The 14301-nt window shown below is 53.9% G+C and overlaps 6 protein-coding genes across 6 annotated transcripts; 2 read left to right on the forward strand and 4 right to left on the reverse strand.

Annotated features, from left to right (window-relative positions):
- Window positions 1-122: 122 nt before the first annotated feature.
- On the reverse strand, window positions 123-1315 carry AB675_11329 (Guanine nucleotide-binding protein subunit beta-like protein; the record flags this gene model as incomplete). Its single annotated transcript, XM_018140164.1, has 3 exons — window positions 123-548; window positions 741-1182; window positions 1236-1315. The coding sequence occupies 3 exons, from the start codon at window positions 1313-1315 to the stop codon at window positions 123-125; spliced, it is 948 nt and encodes a 315-aa protein (XP_018000057.1).
- A 1271-nt stretch (window positions 1316-2586) lies between these two features.
- AB675_11330 (uncharacterized protein) lies at window positions 2587-3642 on the reverse strand (the record flags this gene model as incomplete). The annotated part of the gene is made up of 1 exon (XM_018140166.1): window positions 2587-3642. The coding sequence occupies one exon, from the start codon at window positions 3640-3642 to the stop codon at window positions 2587-2589; it is 1056 nt and encodes a 351-aa protein (XP_018000132.1).
- An 802-nt stretch (window positions 3643-4444) lies between these two features.
- On the reverse strand, window positions 4445-5599 carry AB675_11331 (uncharacterized protein; the record flags this gene model as incomplete). Its single annotated transcript, XM_018140167.1, has 3 exons — window positions 4445-4624; window positions 4681-5362; window positions 5421-5599. The coding sequence occupies 3 exons, from the start codon at window positions 5597-5599 to the stop codon at window positions 4445-4447; spliced, it is 1041 nt and encodes a 346-aa protein (XP_017999902.1).
- A 793-nt stretch (window positions 5600-6392) lies between these two features.
- Window positions 6393-7966, forward strand: AB675_11332 (Trichodiene oxygenase; the record flags this gene model as incomplete). The annotated part of the gene is made up of 3 exons (XM_018140168.1): window positions 6393-6621; window positions 6676-6789; window positions 6837-7966. The coding sequence occupies 3 exons, from the start codon at window positions 6393-6395 to the stop codon at window positions 7964-7966; spliced, it is 1473 nt and encodes a 490-aa protein (XP_017999996.1).
- Window positions 7967-8643: 677 nt separating this feature from the next.
- Window positions 8644-10041, forward strand: AB675_11333 (uncharacterized protein; the record flags this gene model as incomplete). Its single annotated transcript, XM_018140169.1, has 1 exon — window positions 8644-10041. The coding sequence occupies one exon, from the start codon at window positions 8644-8646 to the stop codon at window positions 10039-10041; it is 1398 nt and encodes a 465-aa protein (XP_017999942.1).
- A 326-nt stretch (window positions 10042-10367) lies between these two features.
- AB675_11334 (Maltose permease MAL31) lies at window positions 10368-12668 on the reverse strand (the record flags this gene model as incomplete). Its single annotated transcript, XM_018140170.1, has 7 exons — window positions 10368-11199; window positions 11250-11569; window positions 11638-11709; window positions 11764-11859; window positions 11912-12105; window positions 12154-12361; window positions 12528-12668. The coding sequence occupies 7 exons, from the start codon at window positions 12666-12668 to the stop codon at window positions 10368-10370; spliced, it is 1863 nt and encodes a 620-aa protein (XP_018000140.1).
- Between the last annotated feature and the right edge of the window lie 1633 nt (window positions 12669-14301).

Genomic DNA, 14301 nt, shown 5'->3' on the forward strand with positions numbered 1-14301 from the left:
GTTCAGCAGTGCAAGTCGCACTGATCCGAAGAACTACCTAGCTGCCGTGGCGCTTCCAGAGTACTCTCAGCCCTCTCAAGACCATCGCCATCGATGCACATTGGCGCCATGGGTCAGGTATCTTAAGCCCGCGACATGACAGTCCACGCGTAGATATTGTTGTTTGTGTAACCCGAGAACAGCGTCTGACCGTCCGCACTCCACGCCAAGCTCACGCAGTATGGTTCCTGGCTCTTCTTGCCCGTGATCAAGCCCTCAGGCTTCAACTCATCGACCTTGCTCTTCTTCTCGAGATCGAAGATCGTGATGGAGGAGGTGGTCGCGGCGCAGAGCCAGTATCGGTTGGGTGAGAAAACGAGAGCGTGGATCTCGTCGCCGGCCTGCAGGGAGTACAAGTGCTTGCTCTCGTTGAGATCCCACAACATAGTGGTGCCATCCTTGCCGCCGGAAGCGCAGAGCGAGCCGTCGGGAGAGATGGTGACGGTGTTGATGTAGCCGGAGTGGCCGACGTGGTCGGTTTGGATGCGGCAGGAGGCGAGCTCCCAGACCTGGTGGATTTGTTAGCGCATGTACGCTGCGGAGGCTCAAATACAGAATGTCGCGGATTTGCCTTCTCAGTTCGCCGGTGAATGGTTGTCTCATAGCCCTTGCAGGCTCTGAAGTAGCAAATACTTTTATGTTTATACACGTGTAGCATCCTCGTAGCCGACCAAAGAAAAGTGCAGGGCCTCTTACCTTACAAGCTTGTCCCAACCAGCCGAGACGATGACTGGGTTCTGTGGGTTAGGTGAGAAGCGCACGCACGAGACCCAGTCGGTGTGACCCTTGTCGGTTATGGTGTATTTGCAGTCGCCCAAAGTATTCCACAGCTTGATTGTTCGGTCGCGCGAGCCTGAAACGATCTGTCGGTTGTCGGCTGAGAAAGAGACGGAGAGAACATCGTTGGTGTGGCCGACGAAAGTACGGGTGGTGTTGCCAGTTGACAGCTCCCACAGGCGGAGAGTCTTGTCCCAGGATGAGGAGAGAGCATAGGCACCGTCTGAGGAGATGACGGCGTCGGAGACGATGTGTGAGTGGCCGTGGAGGGATCGCTTTGGCTGACCGTACTCTTCTGGTGACACACGGGTGAGGTTCCAGATAATGAGGGTCTTGTCTCGCGAGGCGGAGAGAAGCATGTTGGGGCTGCATCATGTTAGTGATCATTGCCTTTCAGCGCATGCGAATGAAGGACGAACTTCTCGAGACTGGTCGCCAGCGAGGTGACCCAGCCGGAGTGGCCCACCATGGTACCGGCGTAGGAGAGTTGTTCAGCCATGCTTGCGGTTGTTTGTCGGCTGAAGCTTTGGGTGAGGACGAGGATGCGAGATGCGCGAAGATGTGCTTTCAAGAAAGTTGCTGTCGTCGATGTGCCGCCCACACTGCCAAGAGAGCAAAATAAAAAGCGGGTCAGAACTTTTGAGGGCTTATCTCGAGCCGGATGACTGTGATTCAATCAGTTGTACCTCACCTTTCAAGGTCTTTTAATGTACCATAGTCAACGGGTCTGTCGTGTAGAATACACAAAGCAACTACTATCTTAAAGTTAGACCAACAGTGACTAGCTCTCGACCGAGACAGTGAAGTGCTTGTTCCGGGTTGCCACGATCTTCACTGTACTGCGAAGGTATGGTATAAGTATGTCGTTTTGCCCTCCAGTCTTTTATTCTCTTTCTTCTTTCTTCCAAGAGGATCGACAATGTCCACGGCCACTCTGCCATGCCAACTTAGCATCTTGTGCTACTTGATGGGGCGAGCTTCTGCCAGATTCTACTCACAGTATGGAAGAGAAGGGGTCTTGCCAGTGGTCTCTGCTTCATCACTGTTCTCTCAGAACAACGCCTATACACAGGCGTACGATATTCGCAGATCACAACATCTACTATTCGAAGACATCTACAGCTACACCTCTACTAAATTGATGACATGCGTTGTGCATCCGACACTCTTCTGCCGCTTGAGATGTGACCAAAGTAAGTTCCAAGGAACGGGTGTAAGCACCCTTACTTTGGGCACATCTCAAGCGGCAGAAGAGTGTCGGATGCACAACGCAGCTTCCTGAGATAAGCTCCTTCCTCGACGAGGTGGTGGAAACACGTCATAGTTGATGAGAGGCAGGTGCATCACGTCAGAAGGTCGATACTTCGCGCCTCCCTCAAGATGCTCGAAGTTGTCTTGGCGAGATGATGGTCTGTGGATGAGGCAGGACTCACAACTTCGGTGCCAGAAGTGGCGCCACCTTGCCGGTCGGAGTCATTCAGAGAACGAGAGTCTGTTGAGATAGGGAAGCACGTCGCGAGTAATCGAAGAGATGGACTATTAGTCCATATCATGCAGGATCTATCTATGCCAAAGAAGCCCAATGGCGGACGCCGATCTATCGATCCGAAATGCCCACACCGGTCTGAAGCGAGAAACACCGACGATGCAGATCGCGATGTCAATCTCCTCTGAATGCTCTCGCCTGCCTGCACCATCGTAAACGGCGTGTTAGGAAGCTAGCCTCGATAGAGAGGTACCATGTATCAACCGTCACAGACCTGTGCGGTTTCAAGCCTGCGCCCTAACAGTAACGCTCGATCGTCGCTCGCGTTGCAGTTCGCCAGCCATGTCTGAGGCAATGTTATCGCTTTCCACTTGCCGAACGCCAGGTCCTGCGGCATCTTGATCGCTTGTCTGCTGCTCGTGCTTCAACGCAGCCTCCGTTTTCTGCACGTTGAGCCCGCTCTTCCACTCCTTGCCCTCTACTCCGATCTCATCCGGCCTCTGCAACCCAACCTTCTGCCATCCCTCGTATGTCTTCTCTTCCCACTTCCTTTGATCTTCCCATCCTAACGTCGGCCCTTGCTTTCCTCTTCGCTTTCTAGAGTCCAGTGTCTCGACCAGCCTAGCATCGACATCGGGGTCCGTGCCTTCGGGTGCCACGATGCCATTTTCAAACACATAAGCTCTTGTCTCACAGTTGTCCCACCCCGTCCCAAGGCCCTTTGTAGCGTCCTCCCAGTCGTCAGTGAAGTAGTGTAAATATCCACCATGCGTGACCAATACCAGCTGCACGTCCTCATCAGGATACTGCTGAAGCAGCTCAGCGGCCTTCTCGCGCAACCATGTCCTTGCAGTCTTGGCTCGGGCCTTAATAGCATTTGCGTTTGGCGAGTAGCGTGTTCCAAGAGCCTTGTTCGTCCACTGCTCGTTGAGTAAGCTGAGATCGACCGGCCACTTCTGCTCCTTTACCACCTCGGCAAGCGTATTGGGCGCCGAGCCGGTGTCGCAAGGGAAGTCACTCGTCTCCTGGGCGTCTGGCAAGGCGAAGATCTCTGGCTTTCGCAACTTGCTACCCTGGCTCGCTTCCGCGTGATCAGGGTGAGTACTATCGAGCAGTGGCTGGAATGTAATGAAGGCGGTATGTAGTGTTCGGTTTAGCGGTGACGCTGCGATGAGAGAGATCCTGCGTTGGCTTGTAGGTGGGAAGTGGGCTTTCTGGAGGTCCAGACATTGTGATTGGCCGAGAGGTGTGAGGCGAGGGTCTGTAAGGGAATGAAACTCGACGCCCAGGTTGTGGAAGCCTTGGGCGTGGCGGATGAGGTGGACAGTTACTGATGGCATTCTTTTGACGATTCTGCTTATCATGTGCCAGACTGGTGGGGAATCAGGTTCCTGTCCAAAGTGTAGAAATGTATAGAGTGCTGGGAGCGCCCTCAGTGTTTTGTTTGCTAGATTTAGTGGTTTGTCCCGGTACTTTGTGTGGAACAGTGACAAATGCTGGCGTGTAACGGTAGGAAGGCTGGATGGTATCTCAATAGTAATACTAGTCTGATATAGAACAACGACCCCGCCATAACGCCGCTGCCGGCGCATGGAGTGAGAGAATATATTTTTGATATGGAGATCGGTGAAGACGCCATATGCTCGCAAGCTGCACGTTTATTGGCCGGGTCGGCAACGGTATTCGTGCCGCATACTTTGCACTTAGCTTGTCATCCGGACTTGGGAGAGCCCTTGAGTCATTGTTTACTTAGAAAGAGTGGGAATCCACCTTGGATACACAGCGGGCCGTCTGACGCCGAGCTCAAAGAGCACGCATATCAACTCGCTCACGAAGCGTAATTTTCAGTCAGGACATCCGCTTTTCTTCCGCAGTCGCCAAAGATGATGCCGTGCATTGACCAACCGAAGAGGCGATCCAAACCAGATTCGTCAGTCATAATCATCGTGCCTTGCCAGCCACTTCGACATCGCCGACAGCTAAGTCGAAGTGCGCAATGAAGAGTTTTTCATGTCCTTCTCAGAAAGATGTTTCGGAAACGACCGCGTCCCAGTGCAATTGCCCTTCGTATGCTCTTGACTACCAGGTCCCATGTCCTTTCCTTCGACTCGTCCTCAGTTACCAATGGCAGCCAGGCGGTCTTCACGAGGGTTTCCGGCCATTGACGAAATACACACGTCCATAACAATGGATAGCTCGATCTTTGTTTTCCAACTCTTTCCTCACTCCCGCCAGCAAGACATGCACGCGCTCGGGTTCCCATCCTAGCACGCGGGTGAAGAGTGCGAGCGAGTATGCGTCTAGTGCCTCAAGCATTAAGTGCTGTTGTAGCATACGTCAGCTTGTGCTTTGAAAAGGGGACAGGGACAAAGGCTTACCTGCTGGTACCGTCCCAGTTGTTTGAGAGGTACTGATTTGGGCCAGGGTGAGAATGGTAGCTTATAGACGTTCTCCTTCACATCCACGAATCCAGCCTCCTCGAGCCAGGTCTTATAGTTGCCTGCAACGCCCATCGGCTTTCCGAACTTGCCCGACGCCTCAAGGAGATGATTCTGCCACTCGATAAGGTTGGGCGCAAGGGTTACGGTGTCGTCGTCGCACCACACCCCAACGGTGGCTTCTGCGGCTTCAATGTAGCCACCAGGCTTCAGATGGGCGAGACTCTGCGCGAAGAGGCGCCTGTGGTCGCGGGTTGAGCCTTCTGTGTTCCGGGCGTGAATAAAGTCAAATGGTTGCGAGAAGTTCCACTCAGTCTCGAAGTCGAAGATCTCGAAATGACAATTCGGTGGCACTAGGGTGGGTTGAATAGGAGATAGGTCGACGCCAATGACAGTGGTTTGGGGCATTCGGTCGGCCATCTCGATTGCCCAGGCTCCTGTTCCAGTCCCCAAGTCCAGGATTCTAGACGTGGTCTCCGGTATTGGCGCTTCATGTAGATCACCACCTAGCATCATCTTGAAAATGTGGTAGCCAACATCCATTCGATCTTGTTCACGCTCATCATTGGGAATAACATATTGGCCTTCTTGATAGCTGTGATATCGTCTGCCGTTCTCATATCTAGGAGAGATTTAGCCCTTGGTCGCAGCAACCGCAGCCATTAAGCAATTGAACTGACTGGTATTTCATGATCGAGCTTCTGAGCGAAGCGGTCGAGGAAGCGGTATCGGATCCGCCATATCCGTCATCAAAGTCATCGTCAGGGTTCGTGTCGGGCTCCACGGACCCTTGGACGGCTACCTCAGACTGTGCAGGATCATGAGGAGCGGAGGCAGTACCTGCTACCTCGGCGCTCATGGTTTGACAACTCGTGGGACAAATCCGATTGAACTGTGATCGAAAGAACGATTGAAATTATCAAGACTGTGAAAACAAACGATCAAATCGAAGCGAGGTCATCACCATCATATTTCGTGTTCAGGTATCATCGTGTTGGCGAGAACCCACCGAGCATACAAATGGGTCTCCGCCTCAAATTCCTGGTGACTTATTCTGTAGTTGCGGTCCGGCGCTCGTTCAGCTGGTATTAGCGGCAGTTGACGGGTGCGTCCCGGGCGGCAAGGGGCGACAGACCGTTCATCGCTCAAAAGTATCAGCAAAGACGATCACGATCAGATCACGCCGTAAGCAGTAGATTGGCTGGTTCGTGACGAGCGGTAAGGGCTAGCAGTAGGTGCATTTAGAGTCGCGCGGGCGTCGGCTTTGGTTTGAGCTCTCAAGGCCATCCACCAGTCTCCTGACGTGCAGCGTGTAGATAGAGGGGCTGAGTGGGGTGAACGCGCATAAAGATCGTGACTTGCTGCAGGACACAAGATGTACTAAGGTACAAGAGCAGTTCTTCAGTGCAAAAGACTGCTGTCCAGAGCCTCTAAGCGCGGTCCACGTGTATGCCCGATGCAACTCTGCCAGGCGATGGATGCTGGACTTGGACGCACCCTAGTAATTCACTAAGGACGCCCAGAGAAATGTGCCGAAGTGGGCACGAAGCTACAAACTCCGAGACTCTCACATGCAGATGCGACTTCAGTTTCGATGGCTTGCTGGGTGACCGGAACCAACACACGTCTGAAGTCTGACAGCGGCCGATGAGATGGCTGAAGTAACCAGCCATCTGACAAAGCCCAGCACACTTTTGTCTGCCCTGCTTGCCTTTATTACTTATGGCATCGTGCTCGCGATATATCGTCTGTATTTCTCACCGCTGGCAAAATTTCCTGGTCCCAAATTGGCAGCAGCAACCGCCTGGTATGAGTTCTACTTCGATTGCATCTGCCATGGGAGGTACTTCCTTGAGGTGAAGAAGGCTCACGCGAAATATGGTAAACTTAGTCTCAACGTTGATCTTATCAGAGGAAAGGCTGATAGCATACCAGGTCCCATCGTTCGTATCACGCCATGGGAGCTGCATATCGACGACCCGTCGTACTATGGCACATTATATGCTGGTGGTCCGCGCGACAAGTATTCTCTCTTCTCGAAGATGCTGGGTAATCCGCGGGCCCTCGTGGGCATCGAGGACCACAACCTGCACAAGTTGCTCCGAGCAAACATGAACCCATTCTTCAGCATGCAGAAGTCCGATCCTTGGAGCCAGATATTCAGAATCTGGTCGACAAGCTCTGCGTGCGCTTCAATGAGCAGAAGGGGAAGGGGCCAATCAACACCCAGCACGCCTACAGCTGCTTCAGTACAGATGTTATCTCCGATTACGCTCTTGGGTCAGGCTTCAACTACCTCGACTCGAACGACTTCGTCCCCGATTGGTCGGATACGCTCTCTGGCATTGCAGAGGCGAGCGCCTGGTTCAAGCCGTTCCCACAGTTGCTTGGGCTGCTTCAGAGCGCACCCCAAGGACTGGTGAGCAGGATGAACCCTGGAATGGGCCTGATGTTTGCTTTTCAGCGCCGTTGTGCCGTATTGATCAATTCTATCATTGCAGCTCGCGAGTCAGAGGATGATAGCAAGGCCGTCGACAAGTTTGGCCGGCCGACGCTGTTTCATCATGTCGTCAACAGTGATTTACCTCCATCAGAGCGTGGGCTTGAGCGACTTGCTCAGGAGGCACAGGCAACTATTGGCGCAGGTGCTGAGACCGTCTCCAAAACGCTAGCTTGGACAACCTACCACTTGCTCGCCAACCCCGAGATCCTTGCCAAGATGAAGGAAGAGCTCAATCGTCTGGATCCAGAATGCAAAGCAGGAACCGTGGAGCTCGAGAAAATGCCATACGTGACCTCGGTCATGCTGGAGGGTCTCCGAACCTCGTACGGAGTATCCGGTCGGCTACAGCGTATTGCACCCGATCCTCTGCAGTACGGCGAGTATACGATCCCGGCAGGCACACCCGTTGGCATGTCTTCTGTCCTCGTGCACGACAGAGAGGACATCTTTCCGGAGCCACGCACCTTCAGACCCGAACGATGGTTGGATCCTGCTGATCGCAGAAGGCTAGAACCTTACATGGTGGCATTCAGCAAAGGCTCAAGAGCATGTTTGGGCATCAATCTGGCCAGAGCTGAATTGTTGCTAGCGCTGTCAAATGTCTTCCGCAAGGTAAATTTTGAGCTGTATGAGACGACCAAGGAAGATGTGACGATACAGCATGAGATCTTCTTGCCATTTCCGAAGAAAGGAAGTAAAGGTGTGAGGGTCTTGGTTGTCTAATAAATACCTTTCAGCGAGACACACCTCTCAAAGTGAATTCGTCTACGTGGCCCCCGATCACTTCACTGTCACCATGGCTCTTTTGAGGCTGGGCAGTTGTGGCCGACGAAGATTTGTAGTGTTCTTACCTGAAAGGGTAATTCGCAACTTGTGGAACTTGCAGCAGTAGTGGCTGACTGGCAAATTCGTACCATAGACACATGCGAGACCATGATACCCCTTCGTGGTTTCAACGACATTTACCATCAAGCAGACTCTTACCAAACTACTTAGTGTTGCGATTTGGAAGGTCTCCCGCCAGCACTGCATCAGCATTGGCGTGTACCCCACAATCCAGGCAACCAGGCAGTCTGAGTTTTCCTGAGTCATTCACGCATTCCATCGTCTTGATCATGTGGCGATGTACCTCAAGTGGACTTGAAATACGTTCCAGAGCGGCTCGGCTCTCGAGACGTCGTGTTGCGGTAGTGACTGCAGATTTCGAAGCTGCCTTCTGCCCCTACGCCACCACGTTGGATTGATTACCAACATGAATTATGCCCAGCGGTCTAACGAGCCTCGCCTGCGATGCGTGTCGTGCGCGCAAGAAGAAGTGTGATCTACAGCGGCCAACATGCGGGCGCTGTCTCAGAACGAAGACGCCTTGCGTAGGATCGAAGCAGAAGCGTTTTCGCTTCATGGCCCCCGCCAAACCACAGTCCACGAGTCCTCCGCAACATGAGCCACCCAAGTCACCTGGCACCATCATCCTGCCAGAATCTGTGCCCGATAGCCAAAGCTTCCGAGTCGCGCAGCTTCTGTCGACCCACCTTGCTTCTCACGACGATCTGAAGTACTCCATGACTTGGCTGTGGGGCGCTTACATCTCGGAGCTGCCACGACACATGGTGTACCATCCTGCCTTAAGTGCTGCTGTGGAGACCCTGCTCATGGTCCATCAAACGATCTGTGTTGATTCTTCGAGTCAGGCACGACGGAGCCACCAAATACTGCTGCACCGTAGCTACATCGAAGCCATCACCAGCGTCCGCCTGCGGCTAGATTTGCCAAATGCCCGAAGGGAGCCCGAGATGCTTTGCGCGGTATTCATCCTCTCCAGCATCTCGCCGTACTTTGAAGGTGTTGATTCTGTGTTCAAGAACCCACACGCGAAAGGAGCGATCGAGATCTTGCGCGCTCGCAAGTTCTCCACCGCCAGCGACAGCAGTAACAACAATGATTCGTTCGACACATTCACGCTTTCGATGCTCCGCAATGCCACCGCGCTCAAAGCCATTGTCGATGGTGAAGAAGACATGACGCCAGCAGATTGGGAAATGTACGAGAACTCCTATCAGTATACCGATACAGTAGGCCGTCTCCTTCGCTGTGCTGTACGGACCGGTCGCGTGTTTGCCTTTGCTCGCACGACCCAACCTCAGAGTCCCGAGGAGGCGATCGCGTTTCAACAAGCGCTTCAGCTGGAGTTAGAACTTGAGGTCATCGTACTCGAGTTGGAGCAGGACATCGAGAGAGCCACGCCGCCGGCCAACCTCGTCTCGCCGCAGCGGCCCCACGCTCAAGCGCTTCGCAACTATACCCAGGCTCTTGTACTGTACGCCCAGATTCTGTGTTTACTCCAGAGCATTCGCCCCTTAGAGACCAATAATTGTAGCCCAGATTTTGAGCAGGACATCATTGTTCTGGTGTCGCGGACCCTGTCCGTAGCAGAACAAGCCAAGATCTACCGGCCACTGGGTGCAAACTGGATTGTGATCGGACTCATGGCAACGTGGTGTGCGACGATGGGTACGGCCTTTCAGATGGAGGTCGCGGAGGTGATGGACGGGTGGAGGGCCGAGGGTCCTAAAAGCCTGGATAAGGCCGATAGTGTGGTTCCAAGAGGAGTTCTGTATGGTTGGTGGAGGAGGGTGACCCTGGGCAGAGGCCGCGGCGCAGGCAGTGGAGGCTTTCCCAGTTTGATCGACGAGAGGAGCGGTGGCGGAGGGAAATGGGCGGCTGGCTACGCCACGGCCGGCCATGAGACTGGAAGGAGTAACATGTTGTTCGTGCCTGCGAGGACGGCTTTGTACTGATTCCAAGGCTTTGCGTGCTAGAGCGTCCGGAAGCACCCACGAGCGGGAACTTGGATGGAAGCACACACCCTCGTCTTATCATTGCGAACGGCCGACGCAATAGCTTCTTCATAATCGTGGCCTCTCTGAGGATGAAATGCGAGGTTTCCTTTTCGAGCGACGGTAGGAGCCTTTGCGGTTGCGGGCATCGATGGGACAGGTACGGAGTAAGAGTGATTGGAGGATTTCACACGCCAGAGGAACTATCGAATAAGCAGTCGAGCTTTGCAGTGGCCATCCCGCGCGACCCTGTCCTAAGCATACCGTACCCTTAAAACATACGCCTCTCACACCTGGCCAGCAGGCCCACGGTGCGTCTCAAGATAAGCCGTCACGGCAGGCGCGATACTCGGCCTCCTGCTCCCGCCCTGGTTCTGCGCATCGATACTTGCTCTTCTCTGAGCCAGCGCCTCTTCGGCCTTACCATGCCTGGCAAGAGCATCCGTGACGCTAGGCACCACCGATGGCCTCCTTGGCGCCTGCCCGGCGACCGAGTATCTCTGTGCGAGCTCATTTTGCTCGTGCTCGTCAAACTCATCGACGTTGGTCGTAGCGAATTGGCGGGCGGGGACTCCCTTGGCGAAGAGGATATCGAGCTCGTGGAACGTGCGGTCCTTGGTCTCTGGAAGTCTGAAGTACGCCCAGATGAAGACGGCCCATGCGCAGCCGCCCCAGACGAAGCCGGTATACCCTCGCAAATTCCAAGCATTGGGATTCATCATGAAGTTCTCCAGGGTGCCACCGATAGTGCCGGAGATGTTTGAGACGTTGCGGGCGAGGCAGACAGTCTTCTGCCGGAGTCTGGTTGATCCTATCTCGGCTGGTAGAGCCCACCCCAATTGACCAGCGGACAACTGAAAGGTGACAGTCCAGACCAGCGTCAGGATAGCTTGCACCCAAGCCACAGACTTGTGGTGGGTCCACACGTTGAGGATGCCGATGAGGCAAAGCTCAGTAGCCATAGCTGCCATGCCCCAGACGTAGACTGGTCGCCGCCCAAATCGCGGCATTAGGATAAACCAATTGGCGAAGCAAGCCAGAAGGGCGAGGCCGTTGGCGCCCCAGCCGAGTGAGTAGGCGGAATCGGCATCCAGACCGACCTGTTGGAAGAAATATGTGCTGTGGAACGTCAGCAGGGGAGAAGATCAGCTTCTACATATGGAGCATACCTGGCATAAGCGAAGCAGAGACCACAGACAAGCTGACCGCCGAAGACGACGCAAGCGATCTCTGTTCTGCGAAGGTCAAACCCCTTGAAGCAGTCATAGTAGCTGGTCCCGACGCAAAGCTGCTCTTCGAGGTTGTTGGTGTAGACGATCTGAGCGAGAGTGTTCTTGGGATCAAGCTGAGCGTTCTCATCCTGGAGACGGCGAATAGAGCGCTCGGCCTCCTCGAGATTGTTCTTTCTGACCAAGTGGTATGGTGACTCTGGGGCGAAGTAGATTGCTGGCAGAAGGAAGCATGGCCAGATCCATTGGATTGCGAATGGCTAATTCAGATGTTAGAAACACAACACGTCGGGAAGAGCCAGAACCAGGCGTTTCTTGAGAGACTTACAATCTTGTAGCCCCACTCGTCGGTCCGGGATACAAGCCCACGTAGGACGCCAGCTGAGATGAATTGCCCAAGCTGTAGTTCTGTCAGCCTGGTGTTGGGAGCGCGAAATGTGCTGTCAAGACTTACGATAAAGCACATATTGGTCCAGCTGGTGAAGTAAACTCTCAGCTGCAGAGGGAGGACTTCAGAGGCGTATGCTGGAGCCGTAGTCGCGAAAATTCCCTGAGCGTTGGTCAGTAGGGCTCGCGATCCCTGGGAATGCTTGAACACATACCCATTCGAAGCCCAACAAGATCTCGCCAGTGACGAGCACAGGCTTGTTCGGCGCGAAGAAGACGATGAAGATGAAGCAGGTCATGACGACGAGCGTGCATAAGAGGACCTTTCGAGGACCGAAGGCCGTGATCAACCATCCATTCAGGATCGTGCCGAAGATCGAGCCGATGCCACTGCCTTGTCCAAGGCCGGCTGACGGACTGTTAGCTGAGTGCTATGGTGAAACAGCAAGGGACATACTTTGCCATGCAGCTGGGATGGAGCGACCATATGGCGTTTGTTCAGTCACAGGAACGGGATCGCCGTATTTCAGCTGGAACGATGGATAGGCGTAGAAGTTGCCCAACAAGTTTGTGTCGAAACCTTCCATGATGACACAGCAGGAAATGACCAGGCACCACATAACGGCTTTGCGGTAGATCTTGAGGGCTTGACGAATAGTCATGTCCTGCGAACCTGATTAGCCTTGTCTCGGGAAAAGGGCGTATGATAGAAGGCAGGATTGTAAGGTTAATGACAGCAGCTTCTCTGTCAACCCGAGACATATGCTCGGGCAGTCTTCAATGCAACGTTCGTTTCCGGACACAAGTTTGACCATGGGAGAGGCAACTTACTTTCTCCGTGAAGACAGCATCTTGGGCCACGGTGCTGAGCTTGCGTCCATTGTCCCATTTCTCCTCGCGCCAGTCTCGATCGAAGTTGCCATTGGCTTCGGTGCTGACGTGGTCCACTTCGTGGATGGCCTTTTCAGACATGGTGATCGAGCTGTCGGGTGCTGAGTGGTAAGCGACGGAATGTCTGTTGCGTTCTGAGCTGGAGGTCTCATGCTTCTGGAAGACTTCCACGAGGCCTTATATCCTCTGTGAAGCTCTGCATCGTCCATGGAAGACCAGGCGAAATGGAACATCATGCTGCGGAGAAGACTCGCGTTGTCTGGAGAATAGAAAGCATATCGTCCTTAGCGTCGGCTTTGAGCCGCTACGACTCGAAAGGGTCTTGATTTTCCTCCGGAAAGGCGGGGTTCGCCCAAACGCCCGGAAGGACTGGCCCAGTTCGATTGACTATGCACCAGGAAACCGTTGCAATCCTGTGCAGGACTTACATGCGCTGCAAGCTCCTGGGGAACCGCATTCTCGCAGGTCTTTCAGCGACCTTTTGCTGCTGGTCAGAAGCTCACCATTTCTCGTACTTGTTCGTAGATAGCCATAAACCCTCACCTACTTTCTGCGGTGCTGCTCACCGCAATGCCAATCATGCGGAATATCACAGTAGCTGTGTCAGTCACCGTGTGATATGCCAAAGGCAGTTCCATCGCTAGCTAGCACACAGCGCAGCTCGAATAGCTGGCCACATGACGCGCATCATTCCCACAGACTGAACCCAATCAAGCTCGTGTCAAAACGCGTGAAGCAATTCAGAACTGTGCAGGTATCGTTCCGCTAACACCAGAGTCAGTGTCCGCCCACATAGGACTCGTGTCCGATTCCGGCAGCGAGAAGAAAGACTGAGGAGCGCTACAACACCGGAAGACACGCTAAACAGAATCGTTAGCGGCGCGTCCTCCGGCTTTGGAAGTCTCTGATTGGACGCCACCTCGACTCAGTTTGGTGCCACATGATCGGCCCTTTCAGATCTGGGCCGAGGTGGCGGCGGAAAACTACCAGCTTGGGCGGGATTGACAAGTTCTTTCGTCCTTCCATCAGGACTTTTAGGTCAGGTCGACATAACACGAGCATCTATGCTCTTAACAGCATTTTGATTCCTGTCTGAGTGTCTGAGAAGGGCCGATAAGGATCTGAGATGCGAAATTGTATTGATTAATGGTGTCGTCGCTGTAGAAGGCTCAGCTGATGTACCTTGAGACGCTACGAATCCACGGTAGACGTCTCGCAATAGAGGCGGCTGCGATCCTACTCAGTGTTGTCCACGACACACGAGTGAAGTCCAGCGTAATTCTGGTTTGGCATAAAGACTTGATTGTCAAGCGACCCTCGAACGGTCAGCGTCTACTGGCCAACATTCTTGGAGTGAGTGACTTACAGTGCGGACGCCGCTCCGGGGCTGTACGATGATTCTGATACATCTCGACTACCGGGCGGAACGTTGCCAGAAGATGTGACCACGCCGAGCACAAAACCGAGCGGACTCTTGCCAGCGGAGTGTCGGTCGCGCACGCGAGTGACATGCCCCAGGCGGGGGCCGACCCGCACGTCTCGGTACCAGACAAGCTTCTATGACCGGAGTCGAGGTCGAAACGGCGAAGCATGCCTCGATATCTCGAGCCCGATCTCCGAGTCTTCCTAAGATCAAAATTTTTGGCGCAGGACCCACCTCTCATTCTTGGCTTTGTCACCGCCCCTCGCTGATTGGGTGCTGCTCACGATGAGC

The sequence above is a fragment of the Cyphellophora attinorum genome (assembly GCF_001299255.1).
Source record: "Cyphellophora attinorum strain CBS 131958 chromosome Unknown Contig13, whole genome shotgun sequence".
Lineage (NCBI taxonomy): Eukaryota > Fungi > Ascomycota > Eurotiomycetes > Chaetothyriales > Cyphellophoraceae > Cyphellophora > Cyphellophora attinorum.